The sequence below is a fragment of the Prunus mume genome, linkage group LG6 (genome assembly GCF_029339155.1).
Source record: "Prunus mume cultivar Tortuosa linkage group LG6, ASM2933915v1, whole genome shotgun sequence".
NCBI classification, from domain to species: Eukaryota; Viridiplantae; Streptophyta; class Magnoliopsida; order Rosales; family Rosaceae; genus Prunus; species Prunus mume.
In genome coordinates, this window is record NC_142703.1 from 14,404,660 (window position 1) to 14,422,123 (window position 17,464).

General features: G+C 36.0%; 3 protein-coding genes across 3 annotated transcripts; 1 reads left to right on the top strand and 2 right to left on the bottom strand.

Annotated features, from left to right (window-relative positions):
* Positions 1 to 829: 829 nt before the first annotated feature.
* LOC103335099 (vacuolar-sorting receptor 3) lies at positions 830 to 7,053 on the top strand. Its single transcript, XM_008238101.2, has 12 exons — positions 830 to 1,460; positions 2,391 to 3,083; positions 3,178 to 3,266; positions 3,337 to 3,406; positions 3,482 to 3,565; positions 3,662 to 3,738; positions 3,836 to 3,917; positions 4,273 to 4,355; positions 4,478 to 4,544; positions 5,561 to 5,689; positions 5,786 to 5,895; positions 6,573 to 7,053. The coding sequence occupies exons 1-12, from the start codon at positions 1,154 to 1,156 to the stop codon at positions 6,669 to 6,671; spliced, it is 1,890 nt and encodes a 629-aa protein (XP_008236323.2). The 5' UTR covers positions 830 to 1,153; the 3' UTR covers positions 6,672 to 7,053.
* A 3,064-nt stretch (positions 7,054 to 10,117) lies between these two features.
* LOC103335135 (transcription factor bHLH84) lies at positions 10,118 to 12,232 on the bottom strand. The gene is made up of 5 exons (XM_008238136.2): positions 11,316 to 12,232; positions 10,928 to 11,209; positions 10,749 to 10,814; positions 10,600 to 10,665; positions 10,118 to 10,476 (listed from the first exon to the last, which is right to left on the bottom strand). The coding sequence occupies exons 1-5, from the start codon at positions 11,889 to 11,891 to the stop codon at positions 10,378 to 10,380; spliced, it is 1,089 nt and encodes a 362-aa protein (XP_008236358.2). The 5' UTR covers positions 11,892 to 12,232; the 3' UTR covers positions 10,118 to 10,377.
* Positions 12,233 to 15,016: 2,784 nt separating this feature from the next.
* LOC103335136 (uncharacterized) lies at positions 15,017 to 16,883 on the bottom strand. The gene is made up of 5 exons (XM_089055077.1): positions 16,227 to 16,883; positions 15,825 to 16,096; positions 15,682 to 15,747; positions 15,527 to 15,592; positions 15,017 to 15,405 (listed from the first exon to the last, which is right to left on the bottom strand). The coding sequence occupies exons 1-5, from the start codon at positions 16,834 to 16,836 to the stop codon at positions 15,325 to 15,327; spliced, it is 1,095 nt and encodes a 364-aa protein (XP_088911203.1). The 5' UTR covers positions 16,837 to 16,883; the 3' UTR covers positions 15,017 to 15,324.
* Positions 16,884 to 17,464: the final 581 nt, after the last annotated feature.

Sequence of the window (17,464 nt, forward strand, 5' to 3'; positions counted from 1 at the left end):
TGCAAACATTTATTTCCCCAAACCACCATTGTGCTATTATGGGAGGCCATACAAACCTGTTATCTTTGTGGTATGAATGAGTGATGCTTTTTAGCAGACCCAAAAGAAAAAAGAGTGATGTTTTTTTATCAGGCAGGGCCAAAAGAAAAAAAGAGTGATGCTTTTTATCAGAACACAAAAAAGAAGAAGAATGGAGACATGGACTTAGTCAAGTTGGCTAGAACATATGTGCTCCCTATCCGAGTTCGAATCTCTCTCCTTGTAGTTTAGATTAGATAAAATAGAATAATGTTTGTATAAAAATAAAAATAAAAAAGGTAAAAAGAAAGAGAAGGATGCTATTTATGGCTTACTAGACCAAGTAGCAGCAGCAACTCTACACATTCATAAACTGTCTTTAAACCATAATCCAAAATTGAATTGTCCTTAATTTAATGGGGTCAGAATTAACTGTCCTTAATTTAATTACACTCTATCAATATCCAATTGTAATGTGGATGAACATATTTCTAAAATAAAACACGTGATCATGAGATTGGAAATTTCCCTTATAAAAAAAGAGAGAGAGTGTGTGTGCGTATAAAAATCCAGAGAAATGGGTTGAAGACTTGTTGGGAAAATGTTAGGTACGTAAAATACGGGAGACTCAAAACTTCACTCGAATTGACTATATTGCCACTCAAGTCTTTGGCGTCAATGATACGTTTGAAGGGTAGTTTTGGAATCTCAGACAACGTCATAGCTCCATCTGTCACTAATCTAAATTCTCTTATTTCTTCTAGAAAATTAAAGAAAAGGATTAAAAGTCAGTAAAAGGCATTTCGTTGATGTAGAGCAATAAAATACATCGTCTTTCTCTCTCAACAATAAAGGAAAGGAGAGATCTTTGCTTCCAAGTTCTCAGAGTGTCACACCTTCGTATTCAGAATCAGAACCATAGCCTATCCTCAAATACGAACTTCCCATCAATCCAACAACATCAAACAACAGCAACCCAGTTTTTTTTTTTTTTTGGTTAAATTTCTTTTTGGGTTTTTCTGAAACAAAATCATAAGCCCAACAAATAATGGAAAAGTAAAAAAAAGTGTTCAGTGAATTTGATTATAAAATCCCATCTGTTTTCTCTCCGTCTCTTTCTCTACTGTCTTCTGAAATGGAGCTTCAGAGATCATTTCTGGGACTTCTTCTAGGGTTTCTGGTGCTGTCTTTGACCCCGTTATCGAGTGCGAGATTTGTGGTGGAGAAGAACAGCTTGAGGGTCACATCTCCAGATAAAATCAAAGGCACATATGACAGTGCCATTGGGAACTTTGGGATTCCTCAGTACGGAGGCAGCATGGCGGGTGCTGTGCTGTATCCAAAAGAGAATCAGAAGGGCTGCAAGGAATTCTCTGAATTTGGGATTTCGTTTAAATCGACTCCTGGAGCTCTCCCAACGTTCGTTTTGGTCGATCGTGGAGGTACCCATTCTTTTCTTTCGAGTAGTTTGATCATTGTAATGAGTTTTGAGGTTCAATTTGATTTTTTTGTTAATTTGGGAAGTACCCTTTTTGTAGTTTTGAAAAATTTGATGAGTACTATAAGTTTTGAGGTTCAATTTGTTTGTTTTGTTAATTTAGGAGTTACCCTTTTTGCAGAGTAATTTGAATGTCAATATGAGGTTTGAAGTTCAATTGATGTGTTTTAGTTCATTTTGGGTCTGCTTTTTTGTAGTCGTGAATAGTTTGATATTGTAAATTTTGAGCTTCAATAGGCCCTTTTTGGGTCGATTGTGGAGATGCCATTTTTGGTAAGTCTAGTCAATTTGCCTTGTTTAGCTCTTCTTTGATTGATTGTACAGACGGTCATTTTATAAATCTGCTTAATTTGCGTCTTGTTAGCAGTTTAGAGTCGTAGTTGGTGTTGGCAGTCACTGAGGAAACGCCCTAATGTTATTTTGAATCTAGATTCCTGCTTTTAAATTTTTCAGGCTTATATGGATGTAATGTCTTCTTAATTATTAGGAAAATGCTAGTGTGTTTAGCAATTTTAGCTAGGAGTGAAGAGAAGGAAACATATATGAGAGAAAAGAAGAGATGACAAAAGAGAAAGATTTTGAATTTAACTAAGTCTTGTTTGGATAGGCAAGAAAGAAGGGGAGAGAGAATATTAATTGGGGATATTTTGGAAATATTAAAAAGTCAACAATACAGAAATCTCATTCTCTCAAATCTCTGCATTAGTCGTAGAAAAAATTAAAGCAGAGTCGGAGAGAACTTTTGGGGTTGTTGGGAGGGGAAGAAAACTAGTACGCCCTTTAACAGGTCCCTACAAGATACTTTCTAGTATTGCTTATTTGTCTGAGTTTTTTCAGCATTGCTTGTGTTGAAACTGTTGTTTGTGCTTTCCAGATTGCTTCTTTGCCTTGAAGGTTTGGAATGCCCAGAAGGCTGGGGCTTCTGCAGTTCTTGTCGCTGATAATATTGAGGAGGCATTAATAACCATGGACTCACCGGAAGAGGATGGTTCAACTGCCAAATACATTGAAAACATAACAATACCATCTGCACTCATTGAAAAAAGTTTTGGGCAAACTTTAAAGAAATCAATCAGTTCTGGTGATATGGTCAATGTGAATCTTGACTGGAGAGAAGCTGTTCCACACCCAGATGATCGTGTGGAATATGAACTATGGACCAACAGCAATGATGAATGTGGGGTTAAATGTGACATGTTGATGGAATTTATGAAGGATTTTAGGGGTGCAGCACAGATACTTGAAATAGGTGGTTACACTCAGTTCACACCTCATTATATAACTTGGTACTGTCCTCAGGCATTCACCTTAAGCAAACAGTGCAAGTCCCAGTGTATCAATCATGGAAGATATTGTGCTCCCGATCCTGAACAGGACTTCAGCACTGGTTATGAAGGGAAAGATGTGGTTCTTGAAAATTTAAGGCAGCTATGTGTTTTTAAAGTGGTGAATAAGACCAACAAGCCTTGGGTATGGTGGGACTATGTAACTGATTTTCAAATTAGATGCCCCATGAAGGAGAAAAAGTACAACAAGGACTGTGCTGACAGTGTCATTAAATCTCTTGGTAAATGATTAGATATTGCATCTAATGTTTCTAAGAATATTAATGGTTAGTTAGTGTGGCCTTCATTTTAAATATTTATGTGACATATTTTCAGGCCTTGATGTTAAGAAGGTTGAGCAGTGTATGGGAGACCCAACAGCAGACTCTGAAAATTCTGTTCTGAAAGAAGAGCAAGATGCTCAGGTATTTGTCTCTATTCAATACATTTTCGTTCTATATATGTCCTCTTGCTTGACAAGAACGCTCTTTGCAGGTTGGGAAAGGATCAAGAGGTGATGTAACCATATTGCCTACTCTTGTTGTCAATAATCGACAATACCGAGGTTTGCCTTGTTCCTGTTCTTATATTTCTTAGATAACAATCTGGAAGTTTCCCTCTCTAAAATATTTGCTTGCAGGAAAGTTGGAGAAGGGTGCAGTTCTGAAGGCTATCTGTTCTGGTTTCGAGGAAACTACTGAGCCAGCTGTTTGTTTGAGTAGTGGTAAGTAAGCTCCTCTTGCTATTCTTGTGTTTCTTATCTCTTTCTGATTTATTCATTCTGAACTTGAGTTATGCATTCGCTATTTACTGATGGTAGATGTGGAGACAAATGAGTGCTTGGATAATAATGGTGGTTGCTGGCAGAATAAAGCAGCCAACCTCACAGCCTGCAAGGTACAAATTGTAACTTACTGGCTAATGAGTCTTTTGAAAAATGAGAAAATTGAGTATATTAACTCTTGTTCTTTGTGACTTTGGTTTGTTTACTTAGGATACATTTCGTGGGAGGGTATGTGAGTGCCCTCTGGTTGATGGTGTGCAATTTAAAGGAGATGGTTACACTACCTGTGAAGGTAAAAAATATATAAAACTTCTGCTTTTTGTTTGTGCTAAAACAGACATGGCATTAACTAGGGAAAACAAAGTTGAGGGAATAAAAATTGTGGATACTGACTTTATATTCAATTAGCCAAAAGGTCTTATCTAGGTTTAGTGTGTAAGGATCTTGGTCTGTATTTGCATTTTGCAAACTTCAATTTTTCTAAAGATAAAATATCTATATGTGCTCCAAATCAATGTAAATCTTCCCAAAAATTTATTTTGTTATTCTTCTTCATTATAATCAAAGAATAGCTCAGATTCTTCCTTTTTGCAAACATTTTTCCTTATTCTTCACTTTTTATTGAGGAATTTACCTTAAATTTCCAGCAAGTGGGCCTGGGAGGTGCAAGGTAAACAATGGAGGTTGTTGGCATAAAGCTCAAGATGGGCATGCATTCTCTGCTTGCAAAGTAAGTGGTTTTTTTGTATTCCCATTTTCTGTTAAAAATAAATTATGCTCTCAGGAAATAACTTTAGTTTTGAGAGTCCTATCAAAACATTTAGTTATAAGTCGGGTTATTTTTCTGAGCAGGATACTGGAGAGGTCCAATGTCAGTGTCCTCCTGGGTTTAAAGGTGATGGTGTCAAAAGTTGTGAAGGTAAGAGAAATTACCTCTTTGGTGTGTCCTGTTGGTTTTCAGCTTTACTGTAATACACAATGTATGTGAAAAAAGCTCAAGTTACTAGAAATTAAGGTCTGGGCGTGTTCTGTTGTTTGTTTTCACTGTAATACAACATAAGTCCACTAATGGATTGGTGTCTAAAAAGCTTAAGTTCAGACCACTTTGATCACAGTGGTGCATCAAGGCATATGCCACAAGGAGTACTTGACCTTGCTAAATGGTGTGCTTGCACATGAGTTTGCATGAATAGATCTGCTAATGTATCTTTCTCTAGCTTCATGTTTAACTGGAAAATATGGCCTTGCCGGAATAGAAAGTAATGGGACTCAATAGGAACTGCACCAATATGTACAACCAAAGAATGTTTGGGTCACAGGAATCAAGCCCCTAGGATTGTATGTATATTCACACCTCTATTTATTCCTTTGGTGTTTAAGTTTCAAATCATTGAGAATGAATCTACAAGCTATGTTTTAAAGCCTCTCGTTGAGTGGGTTTGCACCCTACTGGTTAAGTTACACCTGGACCTGGTGGAAATCATTTAAACCTTCATGTCACATTTAGGTCAGTGAAGTTTAGCTTTATCTGAATCATTGTGGATGATCCATGTTGAGCGAATATCCCACTCAGATCTGAATGGTCAAATTCAATTTTTTTTATGCATTTATGCGGTGAACTGGAGACCAATCTAAAGGCTTCGTACCATGCTGAACTTCTTAACCTTGCTCTTCATGAAATCAGCCAATGTTAAAGAAGACCATCATGATCCCATGGATACGTCATGACTATCTGACTTATTTCTTGAAATAAAAAGAAAAAGTAACGGGGTGTGGTTGTTCATTTTTTCTTTTGGCTTGGTACATGTCATGTTTTTTAGTCCCTAATTAGGACAAAACAAAACTCTTGTTGGATCAAATTAGAAAGAAAAAAACGTTTGCAAAGAAATATCTTGGACCTAAATGTTGCTAAACCTTTTTTATTTTTCTTCTTAGATGTTGATGAATGCAAAGAGAAGAAAGCTTGCCAGTGCCCTGAATGTAGCTGTAAAAATACCTGGGGGAGCTATGACTGCTCGTGTAGTGGGAATCTTCTGTATATCAAGGACCATGATACCTGCATAAGTGAGTCCAGAAACTCAAGCTTTTAACTCAACTTTACATGTCCTAAATATATAATGCAAGTGCTTATTTGGATGTGCTCTCCTTGGTAATGTGCAGGTAAGGCTGCTAGTGGGGGAAAGTCTGCATGGGCTGCTGTGTGGGTTATTTTGATAGGCTTGGCTATGGCTGGTGGTGGGGCATATCTTGTGTACAAATATAGATTGCGGGTGAGCTTTCTGTGCTTTATTTCTCTTTTGCAAATTTCATATATCATTGGTAATTCTGGAGTCTCCATTTTGTGGTGGTGATATTGGTGGCTGTTTTCCTGAGGTTGATAAAATTGCTTTTATTGAATGCATCAGATGATACTCTGCTGTGCAAAGATTACCTTTTGCACTTCATTGGCTTTGATTTTTGAATATGTAAACCTAGAACATTCCCATACGTCATGGTGAAGTACGGTAGAACTGTAGAACCATTTCTTGCTATGGGCCAGGCCTGCATATTGACTGTGGTGTTGACCCCAACCTATTGGCAGGCAAATAAGGTTATCTTGCCTTGGAATTATCTGTGTTAAAGAAACTCCAAAAGTAACCAAGCCTATGGAACAAATTTGTCTGTATACACGGGAACTCTTGTATGTGGGAAGCTTTTTTGTCAAAATTGACAAAAAATCTTCCTTGTGTCTTTAACTATGGTGTGTTTTTAACCCTTCAAGGTTTACAGACTGTTAGGTTGGTCTTAGTATGTGCTCTGCTTTGCATTGCATTTAGGAGTCTTTTAATCGGCTTTTAACCTATGCGAATTGCTTTATTTGGAACATGATTTTATTAGGACACAAATCTTTTCCGTCTTTTTTATATATCCTTTTCAGGTTGTTGATACTTTCTGTGTTCCTTTGCAGTCATATATGGATTCAGAAATAAGAGCTATAATGGCACAATATATGCCTCTGGACAGTCAAGCTGAAGTTCCAAATCATGTGAACGATGAACGAGCGTGAAAACGGAAACCCCCATTACGTTGAGGATTTTATGTGATGCAGCATGGATATGGATTGTTATACGTCTTTCGATTTTCAGTCTCGAATTTTGAGCCCAATCTTTTATACTCTACGTCATGTTGGATTGTAAATGAATGCAGATTAGAATGACTTGTTTTTTTAGGACTGTAGTATGCCTATCCCTTGGAGTAAGGTAGATTGCAAGGAGTTTTAGATGTAGTAGCAAACAACTCTTCCCATCCTAAAGTCTCAGAAATCTTTTCCTCAGATTTAAATTTATTCTGTAATTTACGTTTTCCTGTAAGATGAGACTGACTTCATGTCATATTTATACCTTACTGATCTAAGGAGAATTAAAGGTATATTATTTGCACAAAACAAATGTTGTTTTAAGCATGGCCGCTTGAAATTTTATTTAGAGTGAATGTAATGGCCATTGCTTGCTGTTTTGTAGTTCACTGTGATAAATAAACACCCCAAAATAGAAGAAGCCGTTTACCAATTGCTACCTGTATGTGTTAGGATTGTTCTCCACATCCATATTTATTCTTCATCCATGATACAAAAACTGAGAACGATGTAAATCCTAACCAAACATGCTTCATGTCCATGTGGTCGTGTACGTATGGTTCATGTCCATATGGTTGCCAAGTGAAGCGCAAGGCAAGAATAGGAGGGCTATCTCCTACAACCAAATAGGAAATGGGTGCTACCATGTGATGTGTTAACCATTTCAGGCAACGCATACCATGAGAAGTGATCGAGGCTGCGGCTGTGTCTGGTAAATCATGGATTTGATCGATTTTGTCAATCATATATGTCATCTTTCTACATTTTGTAGGTAGTATTTGGTCAAAAATAAAGGTTTGAATAGAGAAATGATATAAAAGCAAAGAACAATGACTTAAGGAAAAGTGAATATGAATGTGAGACTTGAGTAGCACCTTGTTTACATAGAATTACAACGGAATATATTTAGAAAATGTGGCGTTTGCGGATTGGAAATGACACGTCAATGTTCCACAAAAAATACTTGTCTTTGTGTCACTTTTAGACGACTGTCACATTTGGATAGGGACTAACACGCAAAGTTACTTATTTTCATCGACAAATGTTATTACTGGATTGGACCCGACATGTCAATTTAGAACAAATCTATATATATAAAGCAAAAGGCAAAGAATGATGAAACATTCAAAATACCAAAAAAAGCCCTTGGTTATTACACATAACTATTCAAATACTTGTGTTTTTCCTCATATATGTGGTAGGTGTTAGAAATCAATTTACTTTATGTAGATGTATTTTTCTAGGATCCTTTTCATTAAAGAAAATTTATTTGTGCAAAATATTTATGGTGATAAATAAAAATAAAATAGTAATGTAAGAGATGTGATAATATAATTATTGCAAATTGTAAAACTAAAAATTATTCTTAGGGATTGTTACATTGGTAAATTTCAACTGAAGTATTTTGCAAACACATTTTACCAATGTCTATGCGTGCTAGGTCATAGGTTCAATTCTCCGTTCCTCCAATATCATTTTTTTTACCAATGAGTCTTACTCGCATAAAATGAATAATGAAATGAGCATGGTCGATCTGGAAGTTTTGGGGAGCCTTAAGCAAAGCATTAAAGGCCCTACAAACATATGGAAGGAAAATCCTAAATCTATAGAAATCACCCAAAAATATAGAAGAAATCTCAGAAACAAGTAAACAAAATTCAAATTCAGAATTCATAAATAAAAAGGCAAGAAATCTTAAAATATATAGGGAAAAAACTCACGAACAACCAAGTAGGACTGGAACCCATTGGAGAATTCCACTAGAAAAATGATTATTCAACATCATAATTCATTCTGAGGTATGTCAAATTAATCATCCTATGTATGGGATATTACACAAATATCGAACAGAAAGAAAATATTTGTACAATCGGTAATTGATCTACAAATTCTCATGCACTCTATACTTTTCCATTTAACATCCTCATCATATCAATGAAGTTTACATAAGGGTGTCTAACAAAATGATAGTTAGAACATATTTACTAATGAAAGTAATTAAATGACGCTAAGATATTATTTAATTCCGAAAAGAAAATTAAAATAAATAAATAAATAATTGACCTAAAGATACTAATTTTATATATATATATTTTTTAAAACCTCTCCCGACAAAATTTCATCGGCATAGATCTATGCCGGCAAAGGTTTGCGGATTAGGTTTCTCCTGACGGAATTTCGTCTGTAGAGGTATATTTCGTCGGGAGAGGTTGGTTTGCTTTTTTATTTTTAAATTTTTATTCTTTACTTTTATTTTTTGGCCAAATTCTTTAATTTAATACATGTAATTAAGTAATACCTTAATCTTTTTTTAATTACTTTAATTAGTAATTATATTTTAATTATTATTTCTTTAGTGAATATTTAAATATTTTAATGATTTCGTAAATTATTTGGTAAATAGTAATTACTTGTTTTGAAATATTTTGTGGACTTTGTTTTTTGTTCTTTGATATTAAATAATTATTAAACAGTATAGCCGCACTGGCAATACTATATATATATATATATATATATATATTAAAAAAAGACTCGAACAGCACCTAGGTGTTAGAAAGAACCAGTATAGCCGCTCGGCTATACTATTTCTCAAAACAAAAAATTCAAAAAAAATCTAGTGTAGACGGGTGGATATTTACGTATAGCCGCGCGGCTATACCACGTGGCTATACTATTTTAAAAAAAATTTAGAAAAAAGGAGTAGCCGATCGGCTATACTATTTCTTTGAAAAAATAATTAGGAAAAAACTGAGTATACCGGGGCGGCGGCTATACCATTTTTTAAAATATATATATTATTTTTATTCGATAATATGTGTATAATACATGAATTTTGTGTCTTATTGAAATGTTTGTAAAAAAATATGTGAATTAAACGTGAGAAATACGTGCGTACATGTATAATACATTATTAAACGTGAAAGTGCTAAATCTTTATACGGGTAATCATCAATTCGATCAATTTTGTTGATCATATTGGTCATGTTGATATCCTTTTGAAGGTAGTTTGTTTCATCGAAAACTGGATAGGGACATATGCTATGGAAAATTAAGAACAAGAGCATTTACAAGCAATAGAAATTGCAATGCATAATGATTTGAGGAGAAGTCTGGATGTGAATGTGAGATCTCAATAACGCAGAATTCTCACGAAATATGTTAGAACATGGGGTGTGTTGGAGGATTGGCAATGACACGTGAATGAACCACACAACATTTGTCCTTGCTGGATTGTATTTGACAAATCTCAGCACATACAGTATCTTATATTCAGTCACATTGGAAACTTCCATTAAAAAAATGTTTATCCAAACATCATGTTTATTCATCAATATTCATTCTGAAGTACAAGAATATCAACTGCAGAATAATTAGTATGTCAAATCAATCATCTCATCCCATGTATGAGATAATACACCACATGCTCAAACCACTCAACCCAAAATTAGTAAATTGGAGAATAATTTTGGTTGTGGAGCTCACAGCAGAGTCATGTCTGTTTGTTACATTATAAAAAGAATTTATGGAAAATGCTGCATGCTGCAGAACCTAAAAACCTTTTACCAACATTTTTCTCAACTTTCTTGCATAATTTGAGAGTTGAGAAAATATTTGGGTTCCAAAGCATGTTTTCTTTCTATGATTGCTTTGGTGAGGTGAGCTTCACATCAAGTCCCAGGTCCATTCCATTGTAACAGATGGGAGCATACATCCACATATCATCAGAGCTTAACAGCTACAAATGATCAAACAAGGGGGGGAAACATCAATATCAGCAACCAATTTTCAGATATGTAGGTTTCGATTGGAACATTCGAAAACTTATTGCTCATCATGGGTTAATTTTCTTGGTTATTACCTTAATTTGGAGCTGTAAGAACTTCACATAATGGACAGCTTCCTCAAGCATTGTACTAATATCAACCTGCAATTCCAAATAGATAAATTTGAGAATTTTGCATCAACCTCTTGGGAAAAGAAGATTGTTTCACAAGGCATACTGCCTACTTTTGTTCCATTGGGGACAAGGTTCTGCAGAACTCTCAGCCTCTCATTTATTTTCTCTCTTCTTTTCTGCAACAAAAAAAGGATGGAAAAATTAGTTTATTTTTCATATCTATAGAGAACAAATTTTTTACATGGTTAAGACAGGAAACAAGCAGGGTCTGTAGCCTATAGGAACTTACCCTTGCATAGAGGCTTTGGGGATCAATGGCTGACCCCCTTCTAGCTCTTGATTTTCCACTCAAGTTGAGAGCTGAAGCCTTTTTCGGACTCAAGCTTGACGTCGAAGTACTACCTGGACTCAGCTCCTGAGAATTCTCATGGGAATGTAAAGCAATATTGGAGTCATCTCCTGAGCAGCAACTACTTGAGCTCTGTCTGTTGGGGCCAGCATTGCCATCTTCTTCATTGTTGCCAGTTATGATCTGCAGGCTCTTCTTTGACTTTATGTTCCTCTTATTCATCTGAACCCACATTGAATTTATGATCAGAGAAAGAACATAAACACTCTATAACCAAGTAAAAAGTTTGAGTGAAGGATAAGAAAAATATGCTTATGCATCTACTCACATTTTCTGAAATTTGAGTTCCTTTCATAGAATTCTTGGAGTGGTTACTTTTATCATCCATGGCTGGTTCTTGTACTGTCATATCATATTTCCTCTTCCCCAGAGCCACAGCTTCAGGCTGGTTTCCACCATACTCTTCTGCATTTCCCTCACTTGGTTCTTGGTTCAAGCACTGATCATTTACTTCAATCAGATAGGAATTGAGGTTTCTGATCCCATCCCCAGAACCAAAATCAATAGACATGGAACTATTGCTTGTCACCAACATGGGGTGAGAATCACTACTCAAGTAGTAGCTTTCATTGCTTGAAGTGGGAAAAAGAATCCTATTGCTGCAATCAGAAAGAGAAGTTTCTGATGAATAATGTGAACCATCATGGTTGCCTGACATGTTCATTGTAAGTGATTCATCGCCGGGCCAGAAAGCGTCCGGTACTCCCATGCTTGATGTGCCACTTGGATGGTTTGAAGATGGAAAATTTCCAAGCAACTGAGCCATGAAATCTACCTCCTCAGCAGTGTACATCCCACTCAGAGAGGTCCATTCTCCCTCTGCAACAACTCCAATATGCTCCATATTCCCTCTTTGAAGCCTAATTAAGGAACACAAAGGTTTTATTGTACTCTAATTAATAACAATCAAGAGATTCTCATATATGATGCTCTGTGAATGAGTGGTGTGGGAATGAAGCTAAGTGGCATATTTATACCCCAACTATGAACAATGCCACAAGAAACTCAGAAATCATTTATAAATTTAAACAATGGAATGATCTCATTAATCATATTCTAGATAAACAATTAATTTGTACAAATACGGCAAGAAGTCATCTAAGGACAACTCAGATGGGACCAAGTTCAAAGCAATGATGGATTAAAATAACATAATAACTTTAAAAAAATCATAGAAATACTGTTCAAGAGAGATGCTTGAGAGAATGATATTTGGTGGAGTTTGAGAGAGAGAGAGAGAGAGAGAGAGAGAGAGAGAGAGAATTTACACCTGGCAAACAAGACAACGTGGGGGTAATCAACAAGCATAATATTTTGGTTTCAACTCATACTGATAAGGACATCAATAAATAGGCGGCAAGATCATGTAAAATGGTCTAACATTTTCTCTGAAATGTTCTTGGAACCAGACAGTATTATCTGCTTGGATTGTTGTCCCCTCCCCCAATGTTCTTATAAAGTTAAAATCCAATAACAATCACCCACAAAGTGTTTGGAAAATATTCCATAACTGCCATCTGCCCATCTTACCTAACAAAAACAATGATCTCTTTATGGACAAGTATGGAGTTCAGTTGAGGCATAACTCTGTATTGGTTCACAAGCAGAAACTCATTGACTAAAATTCCCATCTGGGGTTGGATCTGAATTCTGGTTAGGTCATTGACTTCTTGGGACAAACATGGATTAGTATTTAGCTTGTTCCATGCCAATATTGTTAATATCATAATACATTATTGTAGTTTCTTCTGATGAGGGCTAGTTTTGTAGACTATCTGTTATGATTTGTCAGAATAGGTCAAATTAGCTGCCTAAGTTTTCCTCCTTAGGCATTTTAGATGAAAGTGACCCTTTTATTATGTTACAATATGCTTTATGTCTGGAAATATGTCCATTGAAACTATTGGGACCAAGCATTGGACAAGGTTGTACTCAGAATTAGCTGCATTAACTAGTAAACATGGTTTCCCTAGAGGTTCTTTTCTTGAGGACCTTGGTTTGTGTTTGTGATGTTTGCCAAACTCAATTTTTATTTATTTATCGGACTCATTCCTTAAACTGGAAACAATACATCATCATCTAAAGATGATAAATTTTAAATAAAAAAAACCAATCTGACCCTTCGGAGTGCAAATCTAACTTGGTATAAGAAATTTTTTTGAAACCATTATACCAAAATCATCACAATGACATTATAAGTTTAACCACTTAAGTATGTGGTCCCACATTAAAGGAGATAAACTTTCATGTCTTGTGTGTATATCCACTTGTGTCTACCCATGACGAGAGATGTAGACACAAGAGGGTATACACCTGTGACGGACAAGTTTATCGGTCTACTGAACGGAAGGGGGGCAAAACCGTCCTTGTCATTTCCTTCCTAATCAAACCGTTGGATCAAATCATGAAACATTAGATGCAATGGTTCAAAATCTAACTTTAAAAAAACTTAATCATAAGAAGGAACTTCAAAAATGAGTTGTATTATGGGCAATCCCAAAATACTTGGCAGTGACACACGTGTGAGTGAAGAAGAGAACTAGTCATCAAGACTCAAAAATCTTTCCAACTAAGATCCCGGCGAAGTTCACGCTCATTCCACGCGTAAAAACGAGCACTTCCATATTATTGTAATGCATAATGCATGCTCTGCAGTGCCGCCCAAAATTTGCACGACATGAGAAATTAAGGAACAAAATCCTTGAACTCTCCCAACAATAATGTTCCTTTATTTCTATAAAATAACATAAAAATAATACAACAATAATACAAAAAAAGTATTTGAAACCCTTTTAAAATCCGATTTCCTTCCCTGCATGAAAAATATCCCTCTTATTTTTCTTTAATTTCTAGCATTCTTGGGCGGCTGGGCCACCATTCTTTTTTCCTGAAAGAGCTGGAAGTTGGTAGAGCCAGCCAGCCCTGCACTGCATGCTCATGGCCATTCACACTTCACAGAGGCCAAGAGGCAAGAGCTCGTTTGTCACGCGTAAATTTATACGTTTTTTTTCGAACTTAGAATTAATATTGTTTTAAATGTATTTATTTGTTAATTATCAAGAACAACGAAAGCTGAATTCTTCTCAGGAAGACTAACAATATACTAGCACTCGATCATTTTGTTATGATTCTGAGTGCATTACACTCCGATTTCGACGAATTTGATTTAAAGAAGTTATTAGTGCCCATATATATGGCATGTGTAAATTATTGCTAATTAAGTAAGAATTAAGTCTTGGTGTTCTAGATTACAGAAGCAGCCCCATGACTTTTATGTTGCTTTTTTTTTTCTTCCCATCCCATCCCCTGAGCATTGCTAACATAGTTGCTGCTGTGACACAGTTAGGGTCACATTTTTATTTGTTTTCTGAGGAACTTGTGCCCGAAACCTCGGAGCTAAACCCTAAAAATTAAACTTTAAACGACGATTCTACCATTCTACGCCCCTAAAATAACCAGCAATAAATTTCTAGGTAAACCCACATAAAACATACTAAAACCATACACATTGAGCCTCCACTGATTTTTGGGTTGGATATTTCAGCAACTTCACCTTGGCAGATTCATTCTTTTCTTCCACCATATATCAAGCTCCTCCTCCTATCCAAGATCAATTGTAAGAAACTGGTATGCTAAGCTAAGCAAACGTAGTTGCAAATGCTCTGTCGAATATCGGTCACTATTATAAGATTGCTGATTTTATGTTCATGGAAAACTTGTCTTTCCTCCTCTGTTTTAGTTGGCAAGCCCTTTTCTTTTCCTTGTTTAGTTTTGACCCTAATTGGTGAGGGGGGACGTGAAATGTGTTAGGATTAAGATATATCTGGTACCATTTGATCATGTTTCTTTTCCTACGTACATATTTTTACTTTCGACAAATAAATGTATTGTTCATGTAAATAAAAACAGTACAAGTAAATCATGAAGCTCATCACAGTAAGGCATTAATTCAGCATGGATCTTCCCTTTTCTTTTTTTCCTGCTCACATCAAATGTGAAACACAGGGACTCTTACAGATTACAACCTTTATCAGTAGTCTAATTTTGAATGTATTGTGTATTAATACAATTACAGATATATACTAGTTTATTTATTTTTTGGTACTAATCACATTTTCAATTTGGTTTTATTCTAACAAGTTGCTATTTGAGCACTTTGTGTGCCTTTATTTCAAACAATGCCCTCAGTTAACCAAGCATAGTCCACAGACTCTGTTCTGTTATAACAGCAGGTCCACCTCCTACTACATTCTATGACCGTCTCCGATTGATTAGCTTCAAGAGTTAAAGTCAATTCCGATGTTTATTCCATTGTAAACGATAGGAGCATACATCCACATATCATCAGAGCTTAAGAGCTGCAAAATCGAAAACCGAAATAAAATTATTATTAGATCATCAAATGGAAATTCCTACTTAGATTTAAACTTCATCCAACGTGGAGTGTGGAACATTCTTTTCTCTTTCTTTTGTTATTACCTTGATCTGAAGCTGTAAGAACTTCACGTACTGGACAGCCTCCTCAAGCATGGTGCTGATATCAACCTGCATTACCAAAAATAAACCAACTTACATTAGCTCTTACAAAAGTCACGTCAAATCTGCTACCATTGAAGTATATATATGCTGCTAACCTTTGTGCCATTAGGTACAAGGTTCTGCAAAATTCTCAGCCTCGCGTTTATTTTTTCTCTTCTTTTCTGCAAGATTCATGTAGAAAATCAGTTTCATATTGATAAATAGGAAACATATTTTCACATTTGGATTATGGGCTTACCCTTGCATATATGCTTTGGGAATCAGTTGCTGATCCCCTACTGGCTTTTTTTTCGGATTTCAAGTTGAGATCTTCAAGCCTTTTTGGACTTAAGCTTGAAGGGCTCACGCCTCCACTCAGATCCTGATGAGAAGCATTGGAGTCCTCATCACCTGAGCAGCTAGTACTGCTTGAGCTCTGCCCTTTGGTGCTAGCATCATTATCTTCAATGCCTCCGGTTGAGACCGGCTTCTGACCCTTCTTCGACTTCACATTCCTCTTTTCTTTTGAACCTGAAACATTTAGTCATTCAATTATGATGAGAGATGCTGATCGCATAACCCATTTCCTTAAAAAGAAAAAGGAAAAAAGTAATCATCACCAAGTGCATAAAAGAGCAACACTAAAATTTCTTGTGTATACTTACTTCTACTGAACTGCAAGGCCTTTTCTTAGAATTCTCAGGCACCATAACTTCAATTTCCATCTCCGGTTCCCTTATTCTCATCTCATGCTGAGATTCCCTTTTAAGCTGCAGAAGATTTTCAGAAAAAGCAGCTCCTGTCTGGTTTGTGTTAGAATGCTCTTCCACATTGCCATTTCTCAATTCTTGGTGATGATCCATGCTGAATTGTTCACCTTGACTGAGGAACAAGTTGGCACCATTGGCATCCCAAAGACCTCGAGACGTCTCGTAGTTATGGTAATTTGTTGGCATAATTTGGTGAGAGTCACTGGTGTAGTAGTTTCCACTATTGGCAGTACCATAAGTATCAATCCCATTTGAAAAATAGAGATTAGCAAAATCTGAATAATAATGTGATCCTTGATCAATGTCTTCCCTGTTAGTTGATGAATATCCATGGCTTGGACAAATTGCAAATGGGATTGAAGAGCTTGAAGCCTCATTCATCTCATTTGTGACAGAACAGTTAGCAAGCAACTGAGACATGAAATCTGCCTCCTCATCAGAGGTGTACATTCCACCATGTGAGCTCCATCCAGCATCTTCCATGGCTACTACAGATTCCATATAAGATATTTATGTGTATATAGAGCAGTCTTTTTTGCTTTGGTGATGATTGTGAAGAAAGCTAGACTTGTTTGATGCTCTAGGACAAAGATGAATGGGGGACATATTTATAGACAGGATAAGCCAAACCCATGTTTGAATTCCAAATAGAATTTCACTTATCAATTCCTTAACTACCAATCAAATACCAGGGACATGAAATAGTCATGAATCTTTATACGATCTGCAGCAGTCGACCTTGATGGGGCCTTGTACAGCTAAGAGAGTGACCAAGTTCAATGGCAATCATTATGAATTAAATATTGGTCAATATTAAAACAACATTAATATGTCAAAACAGAAACCGAAGTACTTTACATCATATGAAAATTGACAGTTTTGGACTTTAGTCTGTCTGACACTCTCAACGTCAGTAACTGTGTGACTCAATACAAGTCATGGATGGGGATAGATTAATCTCATTTCGAGAAGATGACACAATACATTCAATCGGTGATCCACTACTAATACACTGGCGCCTATTAAGTTAAAAACCCTACACTTATTTGAGTTTATTGAAGTTGTAACTTTGATGTACCTAAATGGTTAAGTTAGAGACAATATCGGTGTTAGATTAAATCCTGATTGA

What these genes read in the sequence shown, in the direction of transcription:
- LOC103335135 (XM_008238136.2), bottom strand. Translation starts at nt 11,891, where the DNA reads ATGGAGCATATTGGAGTTGTTGCAGAGGGAGAATGGACCTCTCTGAGT. An exon ending in GAACTCAAATTTCAGAAAAT is followed by an intron (nt 11,210 to 11,315) that starts GTGAGTAGATGC and finishes ATGTGGGTTCAG; the next exon opens with ATGAATAAGAGGAACATAAA. An exon ending in TTGTCCCCAATGGAACAAAA is followed by an intron (nt 10,666 to 10,748) that starts GTAGGCAGTATG and finishes TTGGAATTGCAG; the next exon opens with GTTGATATTAGTACAATGCT.
- LOC103335099 (XM_008238101.2), top strand. Translation starts at nt 1,154, where the DNA reads ATGGAGCTTCAGAGATCATTTCTGGGACTTCTTCTAGGGTTTCTGGTG. An exon ending in CAGTGTCATTAAATCTCTTG is followed by an intron (nt 3,084 to 3,177) that starts GTAAATGATTAG and finishes ACATATTTTCAG; the next exon opens with GCCTTGATGTTAAGAAGGTT. An exon ending in CAATAATCGACAATACCGAG is followed by an intron (nt 3,407 to 3,481) that starts GTTTGCCTTGTT and finishes ATTTGCTTGCAG; the next exon opens with GAAAGTTGGAGAAGGGTGCA.
- LOC103335136 (XM_089055077.1), bottom strand. Translation starts at nt 16,836, where the DNA reads ATGGAATCTGTAGTAGCCATGGAAGATGCTGGATGGAGCTCACATGGT. An exon ending in TTGCAGTTCAGTAGAAGTAA is followed by an intron (nt 16,097 to 16,226) that starts GTATACACAAGA and finishes TAAATGTTTCAG; the next exon opens with GTTCAAAAGAAAAGAGGAAT. An exon ending in TTGTACCTAATGGCACAAAG is followed by an intron (nt 15,593 to 15,681) that starts GTTAGCAGCATA and finishes TTGGTAATGCAG; the next exon opens with GTTGATATCAGCACCATGCT.